Source organism: Notolepis coatsorum, assembly GCF_963971535.1.
Source record: "Notolepis coatsorum genome assembly, contig: SCAFFOLD_731, whole genome shotgun sequence".
NCBI lineage: Eukaryota > Metazoa > Chordata > Actinopteri > Aulopiformes > Paralepididae > Notolepis > Notolepis coatsorum.
The window spans coordinates 79,107-98,682 of NW_028169730.1; the positions used below are offsets into that span (position 1 = coordinate 79,107).

General features: G+C 43.0%; 1 protein-coding gene across 3 annotated transcripts in view; it reads right to left on the reverse strand.

Moving 5' to 3' along the window:
- LOC311248670 (mitogen-activated protein kinase kinase kinase 7-like) overlaps positions 1 to 19,004 on the reverse strand; it is a 30,360-nt gene extending 11,356 nt beyond the window's left edge. For 2 of the 3 annotated variants that reach the window (XM_084339519.1, XM_084339517.1), the window contains exons 1-7: positions 18,430 to 19,004; positions 15,690 to 15,800; positions 13,179 to 13,244; positions 11,686 to 11,731; positions 10,754 to 10,892; positions 2,015 to 2,139; positions 326 to 454 (exon numbers count right to left, since the gene is read on the reverse strand). In XM_084339519.1, coding sequence (XP_084195645.1) covers positions 326 to 454; positions 2,015 to 2,139; positions 10,754 to 10,892; positions 11,686 to 11,731; positions 13,179 to 13,244; positions 15,690 to 15,800; positions 18,430 to 18,501 — 688 coding nt within the window. In that variant the 5' untranslated portion in view covers positions 18,502 to 19,004. The remainder of the gene's footprint in view (positions 1 to 325; positions 455 to 2,014; positions 2,140 to 10,753; positions 10,893 to 11,685; positions 11,732 to 13,178; positions 13,245 to 15,689; positions 15,801 to 18,429) is intronic. The other variant, XM_084339518.1, reaches the window with a different exon arrangement.
- Between the last annotated feature and the right edge of the window lie 572 nt (positions 19,005 to 19,576).

A 19,576-nucleotide genomic window follows, 5' to 3' on the forward strand; every position in this document is an offset into this window, starting at 1 on the left:
AACGTTGCTACACCCTGAACAATGGATATAGGACATTGAATGGGCCATAATAATGGCAATTTAGCAATAGAATTTAAAAAGTTATAGCCCTGCAAAGAAGGGGAACTTCTCCATAGACAAATAGAGCTGGCTAGGGATGGTAAATTATGAATTTAACCCATGGCGATCAAAGTGTTAAGTGTGGGGTCCCCAAAAAAAATCCTAAATAAAATGGGGTTATGGCTAGCCCCAGTCTGGCTGAGGCTAGCCATGAACAAGTTTGAGAACCCCTGACTTAGACTAAAGGACTAAGAGGGGTGGAGCCCCGGTGGTCTTGACCTCTGACCTCTGTGCACGGCCCACATGATGCAGAAGGCGGAGCCTCCGATCTCGTCGAAGGGCTTCCTGCGAGTGATGACCTCCCAGAGGATGATGCCCCAGCTGAACACATCACACTTCTCACTGTAGTTACTGCCTGCAGGGGGAGACAGAGACACACACAGAGAGAGAGACACAGCTGAACACATCACACTTCTCACTGTAGTTACTGCCTGCAGGGGGCGACAGAGACACACACAGAGAGAGAGACACAGCTGAACACATCACACTTCTCACTGTAGTTACTGCCTGCAGGGGGCGACAGAGACACACAGAGAGAGAGACACAGCTGAACACATCACACTTCTCACTGTAGTTACTGCCTGCAGGGGGCGACAGAGAGACACACACAGAGACAGACACAGCTGAACAAATCACACTTCTCACTGTAGTTACTGCCTGCAGGGGGCGACAGAGACACACAGAGAGAGAGACACAGCTGAACACATCACACTTCTCACTGTAGTTACTGCCTGCAGGGGGCGCACACACAGAGAGACACATACACACAGACACATACAGACACACACACACACACACACACAGAGACACACAGACACACACACAGAGAGACACACCACATCCCCATCCAAGACAACCCCCCCCCCCCCCCGATAAAGCACGCCATGACCGAAGGATAACACAAACAGCCCGCGCGCCACTCACACCGCCATGCACGGCGATGGGAATGCCAACCCCACAGGCCGCTCCATCTACCCCCTCTAGATCTGTTTGGTAGATGCTAGGGGCCACACGCTCACCTTCAAACACCTCAGGGGCCTACCTACTTACATTTTTTTTACTGTACGTAGCACACTCTCAGGGGCTCATACAGAAACAAGCATAAAGTATTCTGTATTTTGTTGTGACAAATAATAAACAAACGTGAACAGGAAGGAGGGCTGCAGCGTATTTGCAGTGTGAAGTCCAGTGTTTTAGAAGGTGCTCTTTGGATATAGGGGAGCCAGTTGAAAAAACAAAGAAGTTCCAGACACTCTTCATGTATAAAAAGGCTTTAATTAGTTGCTTAGTTCATAATAGAACAATAAAAAAACACCAACATGTTTCGGCCTCTCTATCGGCCTTCTTCAGGGCATACAAACATTTTTATTTTTTTTATTATTCTACTATGAACTAAGTAACAAATCTTAATTTTTTTCATCAATTTTTTCTCCCATCCCAATTTAGCCGTGCCAATTCTCCCCTCCCCAGTCTTGAACGTTGCTCGCATATGCCCCCCACTGGTCGGTCGTAGGGAGGATAGAAGCCTTGCTTCACATGTCCCCTCCGGTACACGTGGAGGCAGCCCGTCACATCTTTTCACCTGCCAGCGCGGACTCTCATTCGGCGAGGTGTAACGTGTGGGAGGCTCACACTACTACTACCCCCGCCATTTTTCCTGTCTCTGCTGTGCAGGCGTTCCCCAACCGACCTGTAGGAGTCGCTGTCCACAACGTCCAGATTACCACCCATCGACTTCCACCCGCTAACTCTGCCAATTGAGTTAGTATGACGACCGGCCCAAGCCGGAGGCAATGCTGACTCGGGGGGAGTCGAGAGCGGGGAGTCTCTTGCGTTGGTGACGAGCGCAATCTCCGCTACGCCACCCACGCCACCCAATAATAATAAACAAACTTGAAACTTGGCCCCCGCTCACCTTCGAACACCTCGGGGGCCATCCAGGCCGCGCTGCCCTTGTTGTTGCTCATGTGGGTCTGGAGGTCGCAGGCCGTTCCGAAGTCACAGATCTTCAACACCGTGCCGCCCGAATCCAGCAGCAGACTGTGGACACAGGAAGTTACGATACGGTTTAGGAGCTGCGTTCATAAAGACTGTGGACACAGGAAGTTAAGATACGGTTTAGAGCTACGTTCATAAACACTGTGGACACAGGAAGTTAAGATACGGTTTAGGAGCTGCGTTCATAAACACTGTGGACACAGGAAGTTAAGATACGGTTTAGGAGCTGCGTTCATAAAGACTGTGTGGACACAGGAAGTTAAGATACGGTTTAGGAGCTGCGTTCATAAAGACTGTGTGGACACAGGAAGTTAAGATACGGTTTAGGAGCTGCGTTCATAAACACTGTGTGGACACAGGAAGTTAAGATACGGTTTAGGAGCTGCGTTCATAAAGACTGTGTGGACACAGGAAGTTAAGATACGGTTTAGGAGCTGCGTTCATAAACACTGTGGACACAGGAAGTTAAGATACGGTTTAGGAGCTGCGTTCATAAAGACTGTGGACACAGGAAGTTAAGATACGGTTTAGGAGCTGCGTTCATAAAGACTGTGGACACAGGAAGTTAAGATACTGTTTAGGAGCTGCGTTCATAAAGACTGTGTTGACACAGGAAGTTAAGATACGGTTTAGAGCTGCGTTCATAAAGACTGTGTGGACACAGGAAGTTAAGATACGGTTTAGGAGCTGCGTTCATAAAGACTGTGTGGACACAGGAAGTTAAGATACGGTTCAGGAGCTGCGTTTATAAAGACTGTGGACACAGGAAGTTAAGGTACGGTTTAGAGCTGCGTTCATAAAGACTGTACTGGACACAGGAAGTTAAGATACGGTTTAGAGCTGCGTTCATAAAGACTGTGGACACAGGAAGTTAAGATACGGTTTAGAGCTGCGTTCATAAAGACTGTACTGGACACAGGAAGTTAAGATACGGTTTAGGAGCTGCGTTCATAAAGACTGTACTGGACACAGGAAGTTAAGATACGGTTTAGGAGCTGCGTTCATAAACACTGTGGACACAGGAAGTTAAGATACGGTTTAGGAGCTGCGTTCATAAACACTGGACACAGGAAGTTAAGATACGGTTTAGGAGCTGCGTTCATAAACACTGTGGACACAGGAAGTTAAGATACGGTTTAGAGCTGCGTTCATAAAGACTGTGTGGACACAGGAAGTTAAGATACGGTTTAGAGCTGCGTTCAAAAAGACTGTGGACACAGGAAGTTAAGATACGGTTTAGAGCTGCGTTCATAAAGACTGTGGACACAGGAAGTTAAGATACGGTTTAGAGCTGCGTTCATAAAGACTGTGTGGACACAGGAAGTTAAGATACGGTTTAGGAGCTGCGTTCATAAAGACTGTGTGGACACAGGAAGTTAAGATACGGTTTAGAGCTGCGTTCATAAAGACTGTGGACACAGGAAGTTAAGATACGGTTTAGAGCTGCGTTCATAAAGACTGTGGACACAGGAAGTTAAGATACGGTTTAGGAGCTGCGTTCATAAAGACTGTGGACACAGGAAGTTAAGATACGGTTTAGGAGCTGCGTTCATAAACACTGTGGACACAGGAAGTTAAGATACGGTTTAGAGCTGCGTTCATAAAGACTGTTGACACAGGAAGTTAAGATACGGTTTAGGAGCTGCGTTCATAAAGACTGTGTGGACACAGGAAGTTAAGATACGGTTTAGAGCTGCGTTCATAAAGACTGTGGACACAGGAAGTTAAGATACGGTTTAGGAGCTGCGTTCATAAAGACTGTGTGGACACAGGAAGTTAAGATACGGTTTAGAGCTGCGTTCATAAAGACTGTTGACACAGGAAGTTAAGATACGGTTTAGGAGCTGCGTTCATAAAGACTGTGGACACAGGAAGTTAAGATACGGTTTAGGAGCTGCGTTCATAAAGACTGTGTGGACACAGGAAGTTAAGATACGGTTTAGGAGCGGTGTTCATAAAGACTGTTGACACAGGAAGTTAAGATACGGTTTAGAGCTGCGTTCATAAAGACTGTGTGGACACAGGAAGTTAAGATACGGTTTAGAGCTGCGTTCATAAAGACTGTTGACACAGGAAGTTAAGATACGGTTTAGGAGCTGCGTTCATAAAGACTGTGTGGACACAGGAAGTTAAGATACGGTTTAGAGCTGCGTTCATAAAGACTGTGGACACAGGAAGTTAAGATACGGTTTAGGAGCTGCATTCATAAAGACTGTGTGGACACAGGAAGTTAAGATACGGTTTAGAGCTGCGTTCATAAAGACTGTACTGGACACAGGAAGTTAAGATACGGTTTAGAGCTGCGTTCATAAAGACTGTGGACACAGGAAGTTAAGATACGGTTTAGGAGCTGCATTCATAAAGACTGTGGACACAGGAAGTTAAGGTACGGTTTAGGAGCTGCGTTCATAAAGACTGTGTGGACACAGGAAGTTAAGATACGGTTTAGGAGCTGCGTTCATAAAGACTGTGTGGACACAGGAAGTTAAGATACGGTTTAGAGCTGCGTTCATAAAGACTGTGGACACAGGAAGTTAAGATACGGTTTAGAGCTGCGTTCATAAAGACTGTGGACACAGGAAGTTAAGATACGGTTTAGGAGCTGCGTTCATAAAGACTGTGTGGACACAGGAAGTTAAGATACGGTTTAGAGCTGCGTTCATAAAGACTGTGTGGACACAGGAAGTTAAGATACGGTTTAGAGCTGCGTTCATAAAGACTGTGGACACAGGAAGTTAAGATACGGTTTAGAGCTGCGTTCATAAAGACTGTGGACACAGGAAGTTAAGATACGGTTTAGGAGCTGCGTTCATAAAGACTGTGTGGACACAGGAAGTTAAGATACGGTTTAGGAGCTGCGTTCATAAAGACTGTGTGGACACAGGAAGTTAAGATACGGTTTAGAGCTGCGTTCATAAAGACTGTGGACACAGGAAGTTAAGATACGGTTTAGAGCTGCGTTCATAAAGACTGTGGACACAGGAAGTTAAGATACGGTTTAGGAGCTGCGTTCATAAAGACTGTGGACACAGGAAGTTAAGATACGGTTTAGGAGCTGCGTTCATAAACACTGTGGACACAGGAAGTTAAGATACGGTTTAGAGCTGCGTTCATAAAGACTGTTGACACAGGAAGTTAAGATACGGTTTAGGAGCTGCGTTCATAAAGACTGTGTGGACACAGGAAGTTAAGATACGGTTTAGAGCTGCGTTCATAAAGACTGTGGACACAGGGAGTTAAGATACGGTTTAGGAGCTGCGTTCATAAAGACTGTGTGGACACAGGAAGTTAAGATACGGTTTAGAGCTGCGTTCATAAAGACTGTTGACACAGGAAGTTAAGATACGGTTTAGGAGCTGCGTTCATAAAGACTGTTGACACAGGAAGTTAAGATACGGTTTAGGAGCTGCGTTCATAAAGACTGTGGACACAGGAAGTTAAGATACGGTTTAGGAGCTGCGTTCATAAAGACTGTGTGGACACAGGAAGTTAAGATACGGTTTAGGAGCGGTGTTCATAAAGACTGTTGACACAGGAAGTTAAGATACGGTTTAGAGCTGCGTTCATAAAGACTGTGTGGACACAGGAAGTTAAGATACGGTTTAGAGCTGCGTTCATAAAGACTGTTGACACAGGAAGTTAAGATACGGTTTAGGAGCTGCGTTCATAAAGACTGTGGACACAGGAAGTTAAGATACGGTTTAGGAGCTGCGTTCATAAAGACTGTGTGGACACAGGAAGTTAAGATACGGTTTAGGAGCTGCGTTCATAAAGACTGTGTGGACACAGGAAGTTAAGATACGGTTTAGAGCTGCGTTCATAAAGACTGTGTGGACACAGGAAGTTAAGATACGGTTTAGAGCTGCGTTCATAAAGACTGTGGACACAGGAAGTTAAGATACGGTTTACAGCTGCGTTCATAAAGACTGTGGACACAGGAAGTTAAGATACGGTTTAGGAGCTGCGTTCATAAAGACTGTGTGGACACAGGAAGTTAAGATACGGTTTAGGAGCTGCGTTCATAAAGACTGTGTGGACACAGGAAGTTAAGATACGGTTTAGAGCTGCGTTCATAAAGACTGTGGACACAGGAAGTTAAGATACGGTTTAGAGCTGCGTTCATAAAGACTGTGGACACAGGAAGTTAAGATACGGTTTAGGAGCTGCGTTCATAAAGACTGTGGACACAGGAAGTTAAGATACGGTTTAGGAGCTGCGTTCATAAACACTGTGGACACAGGAAGTTAAGATACGGTTTAGAGCTGCGTTCATAAAGACTGTTGACACAGGAAGTTAAGATACGGTTTAGGAGCTGCGTTCATAAAGACTGTGTGGACACAGGAAGTTAAGATACGGTTTAGAGCTGCGTTCATAAAGACTGTGGACACAGGAAGTTAAGATACGGTTTAGGAGCTGCGTTCATAAAGACTGTGTGGACACAGGAAGTTAAGATACGGTTTAGAGCTGCGTTCATAAAGACTGTTGACACAGGAAGTTAAGATACGGTTTAGGAGCTGCGTTCATAAAGACTGTTGACACAGGAAGTTAAGATACGGTTTAGGAGCTGCGTTCATAAAGACTGTGGACACAGGAAGTTAAGATACGGTTTAGGAGCTGCGTTCATAAAGACTGTGTGGACACAGGAAGTTAAGATACGGTTTAGAGCTGCGTTCATAAAGACTGTGTGGACACAGGAAGTTAAGATACGGTTTAGAGCTGCGTTCATAAAGACTGTGGACACAGGAAGTTAAGATACGGTTTAGGAGCTGCGTTCATAAAGACTGTGTGGACACAGGAAGTTAAGATACGGTTTAGGAGCGGTGTTCATAAAGACTGTTGACACAGGAAGTTAAGATACGGTTTAGAGCTGCGTTCATAAAGACTGTGTGGACACAGGAAGTTAAGATACGGTTTAGAGCTGCGTTCATAAAGACTGTTGACACAGGAAGTTAAGATACGGTTTAGGAGCTGCGTTCATAAAGACTGTGTGGACACAGGAAGTTAAGATACGGTTTAGGAGCTGCGTTCATAAAGACTGTGTGGACACAGGAAGTTAAGATACGGTTTAGGAGCGGTGTTCATAAAGACTGTTGACACAGGAAGTTAAGATACGGTTTAGAGCTGCGTTCATAAAGACAGGTGTATTCTCATAGCCACCCCTCCTATCACCAGGGCCCAGGAGTTCAAAACTTTTAATCCCTATCTGATCCGATCAGATTTTTTAATCCCATTTTTGGTGAGCCAGGATCAGACAACTCGGCCAGATTTTGTCCCGGTATTTCAAAGCAATCCAGGATAGGATCACCCTGATCCAGATTGAGACTTTTCAAGATTACTAGATCCTGAATATCATCAGTGCTTTAATCCTACCGATCTCCATCTAGTGGATATGAAAAAAAGGATGACAAGGACCACATTGCAGAGACATCTATAATGTCTAATTATATTGTTAAATACATAAAGGACATAAAATCACAATGGAATTGTAATAAAAAAAATACTCCCACTAGGCTAACAAAAAAAAACATTCATTCAAAGGCAGCTGATCATCCAGGCGTGCTTTGAGGGGCTGAATTCTAAGTGAGGTTTCAGTTTGTCTGGTAATCAGAAGGTTAGGGTTAGACAGTGTCTCAGGAGGTAGAGTCTGGTAATCAGAAGGTTAGGGTTAGACAGTGGCTCAGGAGGTAGAGCGGTCTGGTAATCAGAAGGTTAGTGTTAGACAGTGTCTCAGGAGGTAGAGTCTGGTGATCAGAAGGTTAGGGTTAGACAGTGTCTCAGGAGGTAGAGTCTGGTGATCAGAAGGTTAGGGTTAGACAGTGTCTCAGGAGGTAGAGTCTGGTAATCAGAAGGTTAGTGTTAGACAGTGTCTCAGGAGGTAGAGTCTGGTCATCTGAAGGTTAGGGTTAGACAGTGTCTCAGGAGGTAGAGCGGTTGTCTGGTAATGGGAAGGTTCACGGTTCCTTGAGCAAGACACTTAACCCCTAACTGCTCCCGCTGAGCAGGTTGGCACCTTGCATGGTCGCCTCCGCCGTCGGTGTGAGCGAATGCGAGGCACAAGTTGCCAAGTGCTTTGGAGAAAAGTGCCATATAAATGCAGTCGTCCCATTAACCATTTAACTGTTCCCAGCAGCAGACGAGGAAAATCCATCGTGTACCATCTCGCTAACGACCTTGGCCGTCCACAAGATGTTTGCAACACATTCTTCTTGACCACTCTTGGCCACCATCCACAAAAGCGACAGACCGATCAATACAGTGATAGGAGACACCGCTCCGAGCCGAGAGAGGGAAAACATGCACCGAGCAACAAAACATGAACCATGGCGTCAGCCTTTACAGAAGAGACCACGCTCCCAATCCTAGGTGCTGCCTGCCCACAGTGACGCCACTCTTAATTAATCAATGCTACCATACCTGTACCGCCCCTCCCCCATGCTGCTATGACACCTTTACTCAGGGGGATCAATAAAGGAATATCTTCTGGTGTATGCTTTTTTTTTTTTTTTTAAGAGAGATAAATAAAACCCACTTAGTAAATTGTTGCATATCAGTGCCCACACGTTCATCAAATAAAGACTATTAATTTGTCAAATAAAAGTGCACGGACAGCAGAGGTATTTTTAGGTCTGTGCGGCAATGTCGCGGTACAGAGTAGCTCAAGTTTCACTTTCACTTTGAGAGTAGATTAAACTCTGTGTGAAGAAGAGAAAGAAGGGCAACGAGCAGCATGAGGAGCAAAGAAGGGATACTCCAACATAGGGGTGGGACGATACATCGATCTATTATCAATGATCCAATAGGATTAGGGATGTCCGATATTAACTCAACTCAAGGGACACCAACAAGCTCAACAAGCTGGTGAGGAAGGCTAGCTCCGTGGTGGGAGTCGAGCTACATAGACTTGAGGTGATGGTAGAGAGGGGGATGATAAGGAAGCTGGATGCCATCATGGAGAACCCCTACCACCCCCTCTACGACGAGCTAGTCAAGATGAGAAGCTCGTTCAGCCACAGACTCATCCCCCCCCGACACTCAACTAACCGCCTCGGACAGTCCTTCATACCAGCGGCCATCAGGCTCCACAACAGTGGGCAGCGACTAGCAGCCTCCAGGCCCCACAACAGGGGGCAGCGACAGCGACTGCTACCAGACATTGACCTGGGACTTATAGGAACCCAAGGGGGACAAAGTAGACTACCCTGGTACTTTGATTAATGTATACTCAGTAGATAGTAAATTATTATAACACTACCTCTTGCATACTGCACCTCATGTGACACTGTGAATAATGTGAATATTCCTCAGCTAGTCAGATAGTAAATTATATTGACCATATTGATCAAATTGTTTACACTGCCTGTGTTGTCTTTTACTACCTGTATACTGTGTTGTTTTACTACCTGTACCCCTCCCCCCCTCCCCCCCATGCTGCTATGATGCCTGAATTTCCCCAAGGGGATCAATAAAGGAATATCTTATCTTATCTTATTATCGGCCGATATTGGCATTCAAATGTGATATCGGAAAATATCGGGTTACATTTTTTTTTTTTTCATTTCTATAACCTTTATTTTACCTAGGCAAGCAAGTAAGAACAAATTCTGATTTTATTTATTGTCAAAAGTATGCATAATGTTGTGTTAATTCCACAACAAGAGATATGTAATCTGTCGTATAATATAATACTGTCTCATATCGATCGCAGGCACCTGAATCGAATCGTATCGTGGCACTTTGTGATATCGGCAAATATCGTATCGTTGTCCAAAGAATCGATATGGTATCGTATGGTGATATAACTGGTGATTCCCACCCCTACTCCAAAATGCTGCTGGTAGACGTATCACAAGGCAGTCGAGGAACGCTGAGTTTCACCAAGTTGGATGAGGTGCGATGTGAGCAGCAGCGTGAAATACACTTAACCCTTTCACTGCCACACGACAGAAGGTTAACCCTTTACTATCACACAACCGACTTTATTGTCACAGTGAAAGGGTTAACCGGCTGTCGTGTGGCAGTGAAAGGGTTAACGCACCGCTGTGAAGGAAGGGTGCGCTGCATTTACACTGCACCTTATGTATACCGTTTACTTTTACTCATTGGATATATTCAGATTCAAATTCTTTATTGCCTATATTTATGTTTTTCTTCTATTACCCTGCCCATTAGTGATGCACCGATGTGAAAATTGTGGCCGATACCGATAACCGATATTAATATTGCTGTTCTGATATTTATTGTCGATATCGCTGTATAGAAAACACTTTTTTATGATAATCAAATAAAGAGCTATTTTCCAAAACGCATTTTCTTTTTACTTTTGTAACTTATTTTCAGAAATGACTGAAATTTTTTAACTATTTAAGGCCAAAACATGTAAAAAAGAAATTCAAAAAGATTTAAAAAAAATATATATATATATATTTTTTTTCTTATCTGCCCATATCAGCCCTATCTTGATATCGGACCAATACCGATGTGTAAAAAAAACAGCCATATCAGCCGATATTATATCGGCGGCCGATATATCATGCATCACTACTGCCCATACATGTACCCCCCCCCCCCCCCCCCCCCCCTTCCAATGCCGCTATGACGCCCACATTTCCCCAAGGAAGGGGGTCACTAAAGGAACATCTCATCTCCTGTCGCTCACTTGGGAGGTTTGAGGTCTCTGTGTATGAGCGCCTTGGGCTTCATGGCGTGCAGATAGGCCACGCCCTCTGCACACTGGAGACACCAGCTCATGGCGTGGGAGGCGGAGTAGAGGGCGAGAGGCTCCGCACCGTGCAGGACTGTGGAGAGAGAGAGGGGGGGGGGAGAGAGGGGGTTAATGTTACATAGAGTCATTGAGTATCTTGATGGCCTGGGGATAGAAGCTCCTTCTGAGTCTCTCTCTCTACTGGCCATGAGACTCCGGTAGCGCTTGCCTGACCGCAGCAGTGCAGTTGTTTGGATGGCTAGAGACTTTTGCCTATTCTCCCTTGGCCCTGCAACGCTTGTTATAAATGCCCTGGAGAGTGGGAAGCCCACCTCCAATTGTGCGTTCGGCTGAACGGGCCACTCTCTGTAGTCTGCTGCGGTCTTGTGCGGTGCTATTCCCAAACCAGGAGGTGATATTGCCAGTCAGGATGCTCTCTATTGTGCATGAGTAGAAGTTCTTAAGGATCTTCTGACTGACTTTGAACTTCCCTAGGCGCCTGAGGAAGTAGAGGCGTTGTCGTGCCTTCTTCACTACACTGTCTATGTGTGTGATCCATGTCAAGTTCTCGGATATGTGGACTCCAAGGTACTTAAAACTCTGGGTGAACCATTTTTATTATACTTTCTTTCTTCTATGTTTATTATTTTCATGTTTTGCATTTACCAAGGGGTTATGGAAATATTGTAAGAAGGGTAGGTATATAAGCTTAGGCTTGTTCCTATACCTTTTTGTTAATTTAAATATTGTTTTCTTTCTATTTTGATACACTTGAAGAATGACTGATTACTATTGTTTTTTTTATGTACACTTACGTTGTGTAAAGAAGACTTAATAGCCGAAATAAACGTAACTAACTAACCGATATGGGTTTGAAATGGCCTTACCGTTGTACAGGGATCCACCCTCCGCAAACTCCATGACAAGACAGACCTGAAGACAAGAATGATTGATTGAATTGATTGAAAACTTTATTAACAGATTGCAGAATGGGTACAGTACAGTACAGCTCAATACATACAAGGATGCAGACCAGAGAAAGACTTTCGTCTTGTTTACATCAGGGTCCCCCATTTTCAATTCATCATAACATATATGACATACATGACATACAGATAGACAGTACTGCTACATCTATACATTTATGACATACCAGATTTGCAAATACAGTACTGTTTGTGATACAAAAAGAGTCCAGAGAAGAGAGTATATACATTAGACGTAGAAACTGTACATTGGAGGTTGGGTAGGTGGGGAGGGGGACTGTACATTGGAGGTGGTTGGGTGGGTGGGTGGGGGGGTTGGGTAGGAGGGGTGGGTGGGGGACACTGTACAAGCAAAACTGTACATTGGAATATTGACAAGACCATACTTGGTAATTTACTGTACATTTGAAGGGGTTGGGTTAGGACATTTACAGGGGCCAGTTTCGAATTGCAGTCTCCCGTAGGTGTTCTTTGAGAGTGTTTTTGAAAGTGGGTAGAGACACAGCGTTAACACTTTGGGTGCCAAAAACGTGTTAATACGTGTCTGGGCCCCCGACCGTAGAGTGCCAAAAACGGCTTTTTATGTTTCTGGGTAGTTTTTACTTTTTTTCAATATTATTATTCATTATCCATCCAGGGAGCCTGTTGTTACCAAGGGAATGAGTCTGAGGTCGCCAAAGTGCAATACCGGCCGCATCCAGCTAGACGGCGATATCGAGCACCCGTTGAAACCTTGTATCTTGGCCTGTGCGTCGATCTAATGTCTCTGGGTCGTTTAGTTTTTTTGTTATAACGGTCGGATTGAGAAGAATCAAATGCTCCCGATGCATGATGTGTGGTGGATTATGTTGGCGACACGATGGACATCAATACTTGGAATCGCGATCAGATAATTGGAATATTCTTTTTCAGGTACATCCTAGTCAAGGTAAGGGCTATATGATATCAATCTTGTGTTGATCCAAGCATGTCTTCACCTCGATCCGAACGTGTGTGTGTAACGTTAGTGCACAACGTATGCCGTTGGTGCCGATCAAAGCATCAAAAAACGGTTATAGTATAATACACTCATAAGGCTATTCCTCAGCATTTCAGGAATGACCCCAGACCGATCTAAAAACATACTTATATTCACCACGGTATAACGCACGGATGTATGCATGGAAAAATTATCTCTTTTTTGCATCTTGACCGGAAGAAAGTCACTGTCAAATGACCATAGTATTGTATCCATAGCTATAATATAGAATATAGTTATAGCGCTACAAACAAGGTGACACACTCCTATCTTTTAAAGCGTGACAGTTAATAGATGGGGCCCGAAAACAGCGTGGCGCTCAAAGTGTTAAGACAGACCTGAAGACAAACAACAAGAGACACGTGGAGAGACTCACAGGGTTGTCACAGGAGCCGTACAGCTTGACGATGTTCGGGTGGTTGACACGGGACAGCTGTCGAAGCTGAGAGAGAGAAGAGAGAAGAGAGGGGGGGAGAGAGAGAGGGGGAGAGAGAGAGTAGAGGGGGAGAGAGAATAGAGAGAGAAGAGGAGAGACCAGTGAGAGAGGAGAGGAGAGAGAGAGGGGAGAGAGCGAAGGATAGGGAGAGAGAGGGAGAAAGATAAGAGACCAGAGAGAAGAGGAGAGACCAGTGTGAGAGAGAGAGAGAGAGAGAGAGAGAGAGAGAGAGAGAGAGAGAGAGAGAGAGAGAGAGAGAGAGAGAGACAAGAGAGAGAGAGAGATTGTTTGATTGAAAATTGTATTAACAGATTACAGAATGGGTACAATACAGTACGGCTCAATACACACAATTGTTAAGGGGATGCAGACCAGAGAAAGACTTTCGTCTTGTTTACATCAGGGTCCCCCATTTTCAATTCATCATAACATATATGACATACAGATAGACAGTACTGTTTATTTACAGACAGAGTTTCTAAAAGAGAATATATACATTTGAGGGGGAAGAAACTGTACATTGGAGGGGGTTGGGTGGGGGGGGGTTAGGACATTTACAGGGGCCAGTTTCGAATTGCAGCCTCCCGTAGGTGCTCTTTTAGAGCGGTTTTGAAGGTGGGTAGGGAGTGGCATAGATGTGGCATAATTGCGAAACGTGTTTAGTCCCCTGTTTAAGCCAAATCTGGGTTGAACATGATTTGTGGAGCTCCCTCTGGTGTTGTGGTCGTGGTATTCACTGACCTTTGGGAAGTATTTCGACATGTACATGGGTACCTTAGTGGTGTAGTGCAGGGGTTCCCAAAGTGGGGGTCGCGAGCCGCCAGATGATTAAAAAATAATAATAAAATTTCCAATTTTTCTTTTAAAGATTTTTCTTTTTTTCTTTTGCAGTCAGGCCACTGAACTTAGAAGCAGGCCAGGCTGGTGTTTCTAGTTGCAGCAGCGCAATAGTTAGATAACCTAAGTGGGGAACAACCAGGAGATCACTGCAACTCACACAAGTTGGAGAACTATCTCTCTCTCTTGCTCACAGACACACAAAGGGAGCCGCATGTGATTGGTGGAGGCGGGACCCTGACAAAAAACAAAAGAATCCTTAAAAACAGTGTTGTTGCTAATCATTGACACATGCTAGCCTGTAATAACCCCCCCCCCCCCCCCAGAAAAATCTACTTTGCATTTGATATATTGCAAATATATGCCATCACACACACTGGCATTTAAAGGGTTAGAATTATAAAAATGAATATGTGGTGTTATGATCAGGGCTGAAGTTGAATAACATTACAAAAAAACTGAAAATCCATCAAAATCAGTGTTGTTGCTAATCATACATATGCTAGCCTGTTTTTTAACAATAATTTGTGATGCCATCACAAACACTAGCATTTAAAGGGTACAAATAAAAAGTTTAAAAAGTGGCCTGACTGGGGCTATATTTTGCACTATATTTCCTGGCCTGAATGATTTCCCCAGTCCGGCCCTGGTTAAAAGCCTCCAATGCGTATTAGTGTGTGCGTTTGAACGTTTGCATGTTTCAACCATACATTTCCATTTATAAAAATCTTTAAATTTTTTTGACCTCCTATAATAGTGGGGGTCGCGGCTCTCTGACACCGTTATTTCGGGGGTCGCGGAGTGAAAACTTTGGGAACCCCTGGTGTAGTGTATCTTGTAGACCAGGCCCATTGCAAGTTGCTGTACTCTGTCGTCTACTCTAAGCCATCCTAGGTTGTCAAAGTGGGCAGGGGTGAGGTGGGTTCTAGGAGTCAGGTCAAGTAGTAGTCTGACCAGTTTGTTTTGTGATGTTTGTAATCTTGTTTTTAGCGCCTTTGAGGTGCTTTGGTACCATGAGGTGCAAGCATAGTCCTAGTACCCTTGAATGAGTGCTCCTGCCAGAGTCTTCAGGGTATTCTTGTTTACCAGAGAGGAGATTCGGTACAAGAATCTAGTTCGTTGGTTGACTTTTTTATTACCTTGGATGCCATTTTTTCACAGGAAAGATTTGCCTCTAGGATGGAACCCAGTTATGTAATTTAATCTTTCCTTGTGACAATATTGTCACCCACTGTAACTGAGAAGCCGTCGGTGTTGCTGAGTTTGTGATTTGAACCGAAGAGAATGGACTCTGTTTTACCCAGGTGTAATGATAGTTTGTTATCAGCGAGCCATATGCAGATTCTGCCGAGTTCAGAGCTGAGGGTTTTTTCAACCTGCAACTTGTCCCTGTCAGAGACCAGCAGGGCTGAGTCATCCGCGAACAGGAACAAGTTGCAGTCACAAGCTGACGACATGTCATTTGCATAAATTAGGAACAGTAGCGGTCCTAGTATGCTTCCTTGTGGAACACCACAGCTCGCTGGGGGGGGGGGGGGGTGTATACCACAGTAGACCTGAGTCCACAACACTAGGGTTACATGGTAGTGTGTGTGTTGTTCCGGCGCGCCCTACCTCAACAATGAAAGCTTTCCTCTCATTTTCACTCTCGATGGTCTTAATGGCGACGTCTCTGCCTTTCCATTTGGCCTTGAAGACGACTCCAAAGGTCCCTCTGCCAATAACCTGTGAGAAATCAAGATTAGATTAGATTATAGTAGATTAGATCTAGATCTGATTAGATTATAGTAGATTAGATCAAGATTCGATTAGATTAGATCAAGATTAGATTAGAATAGAAATACATTAATCATCCCGAGGGAAATTTGGCACTGCATAGCTCACAGTAAACATTTAGGTAGACAAAACAAATCACGAATAAGAATAACAAAAAATTGCCTAAGAATAAAGAATAAAATAAACCTAAGAATAAAATTATAATAATAAAATAAGGTCCGGGATTCACATTTCCTATGTAATGTATGTACATTCTAATATAAATATACAGTAAAAGTATAGTAGAGTAGATTATATCAAGATTAGATTAGATTATAGTAGATTTGATTATATCAAGATTCCATTAGATTATAGTAGATTAGTTTATGATTAGATTATAGTAGATTTAATTAGATTCAAATTTACATTTAGTCATTTATTGTCATTGATTTAGACATACATGTATTGTCATCATACAGCACAAGTACAGTACAACGAAAATAAGTTTGGCATCCAACCAGAGTGCAAATGTAACAGTAAAGTGCAATAGTGATACAATGTACAGGTGATTAAACTGGAGTATATATAAATTAGTAGTACTACTGAGTAATAGTGCTAATCAGATGTACAGAGTTGTAGTATTAATATGTACAGTGATACAGGTATAAAGACACTATGGTAGTAAGTCGTACTGGCCAGCAGTGTAACTAGTAAGAGTGGAGTAGGTAAGGGATATGTACAGAATGATATAAATATATAGTATTATTATGTACAGTGATACAAGACACTATGGTAGTAAGTCATACTGGCCAGCAGTGTAACTAGTAAGAGTAAAGGATATAGTATTAATATGTACAGTGATACAGGTATAAAGACACTATGGTAGTAAGTCATACTGGCCAGCAGCATAACTAGTAAGAGTAAGGGATATACAGATATAGATAGTATCTACAGATATGTAACAAGGATTATATGCAGGTATGTACAAACAGATGTGGATATATGGAAATAATAAATATATATGCAGTATATTTATTGTACATGTTATCATACATAGAAGACATCATTGTGACATGGCCCAGGGACTCATGTAGTAAAGTATCATGATAGTAATGACGGTCATTCCAGCTCTACTGTGGACGGTACCTGGCCAATGTACCATAGTACTACCATGGTAAAAGTTATGCATCACCATGGTACAACACTTTTGTACTTCGATAATACCGCGATATAATCCAATTTAAAGAAAGATACAGGTGGTAATACTAATATCTAATATCACAGTACTTCCATCATAATATCACGGTACCTCCATCATAATATCACGGTACCTCCATTATAATATCACGGTACCTCCCTCATAATATCACGGTACCTCCATTATAAATATCACGGTACCACATAATATCACGGTACCTCCATTATAATATCATGGTACCTCCCTCATAATATCACGGTACCTCCATTATAATATCACGGTACCACATAATATCACGGTACCTCCATTATAATATCACGGTACCTCCCTCATAATATCACGGTACCTCCATTATAATATCACGGTACCACATAATATCACGGTACCTCCATTATAATATCATGGTACCTCCCTCATAATTTCACGGTACCTCCATCATGATGAATTGAAAATGGGGGACCCTGATGTAAACAAGACGAAAATCTTTCTCTGGTCTGCATCCCCTTAACAATTGTGTGTATTGAGCGGGCGTACTGTATTGTACCCATTCCGCAATCTGTTAATAACATTTCAATCAATCAATAATATCACGGTACTATCCCATCATATTTTGGTCACTACCATCATTCTGTGATGCCAGGACCATCATCTCTCACATAATTATACTACATGTACACTATACATCTCTACATCTCTACATATCCCTTACATACTCTTATAGTGTCTTGATTGGCACTATTACTCAGTAGCACTCATTTATATATTCTATACCAGTTTACACAGTGTATATTACTGTTGCACTTTACTGTTACAACTCTGGTTGATTGATTGATTGAAAACTTTATTTAACAGATTGCAGACCAGAGAAAGACTTTCGTCTTGTTTACATCAGGGTCCCCCATTTTCAATTCATCATGACATACATGACATACAGGTACTGCTACATCTATACATTTATGACATACTTTGATTGATTGATTGATTGATTGAAAACTTTATTTAACAGATTGCAGAATGAGTACAGTACAGTACGGCTCAATACACACAATTGTTAAGGGGATGCAGACCAGAGAAAGACTTTCGTCTTGTTTACATCAGGGTCCCCCATTTTCAATTCATCATAATATATGACACACCGATAGACAGTACTGCTACATCTAGACATTTATGACATACCAGATTTACAAATACAGTACTGTTTGTACTTAATAATAATCATGGTACTAATAATACCATGATAGTTTCTTCAGTTTTTATTTTATTTTACTAGAAGCCGCTTTGTGTCAGAATGCTGGAAAGTGAAACAGGGACTGGAGAGAGAGAGAGAGGGGTGGTTCTGGTTATTATTGATTATTGATTTATTTGTATAGTTGCTGTGTGTGTGTTGTGTAGTAGACTCACCTCCTCCACCTCTATGTCTTCATACTGGATGTCTAAGTCTTCGAAGGGATATCCAGGTGGAGTCTCCAGCATGATGGACTGTCTCCGAGCCGCTGATCAATCAATCAATCTGAGAGACAAAACAACAACAGCTTCGATCCCAAAAAACAAAAGTCGCCGGAAGCTCGTTGTGTGTTTTTACGGGACAACAACAACGGGATAGTACCGCTTCTTCTTCTTCTTCTTCTTATGTTTCCATTTTTTGCTTTGTGTGTGTGTGTGTGTGTGTGTGTGTGTGTGATATTATGAATTCAGAATCAGGAAGTCTGATATGAATTCATATGAATTCAGAAGAAGCCGGAAGTGTGTGACTCCACACTACAGTCGTGTCCTTCTTTTCCACTCCCGTCGTCGCTGCTACTGTTGTTGTTGCTGTTGTTGTTGAACAAAATAATAACAGATGTTCTGGCTACATTGTAATAACGTTATGAAATATGAAAGATGAAAGTCAAAGTAAAAGAGAGCCGCGCGTCGGTAGGAAATAATAATAATAACAACAACGTCTCCTCCTTTCTTCCTCCTCGTCCTCGGCGAGTGTCTCCTGACGGGCCTCTGTTCTGCTGGAGACCACCGCTGGGGGGCGACAAACACCACACTGAATGAATGAAAAACTTTATTTAACAGATTGCAGAATGGGTACAATACAGTACAGCTCAATACATACAATTGTTAAGGGGATGCAGACCTGAGAAATACGTTTGTCTTGTTTACATTAGGGTCCCCCATTTTCAATTCATATAGACATTTATGACATACACAACATACATGACATTTATGGCATAGGGACATATAGGTATTTAGTACTGATACATTTGTGACATAAACGGTATTCAAATATACAGTACTGTTACCCCTAGATCCTGACAGAGTATATACATATGATGGGTACAATACAGTACGGCTCAATACATACAATTGTTAAGGGGATGCAGACCAGAGAAAGACTTTCTCGTCTTGTTTACATCAGGGTCCCCCATTTTCAATTCACTGGCCTCAGATATAATAATAATTGTAATAATTGTGGATGAATGAAGGAATGAATGAAAACTTTAATGAACAGATTGCAGAATGGGTCACAATACAGTACGGCTCAATACACACAATTGTT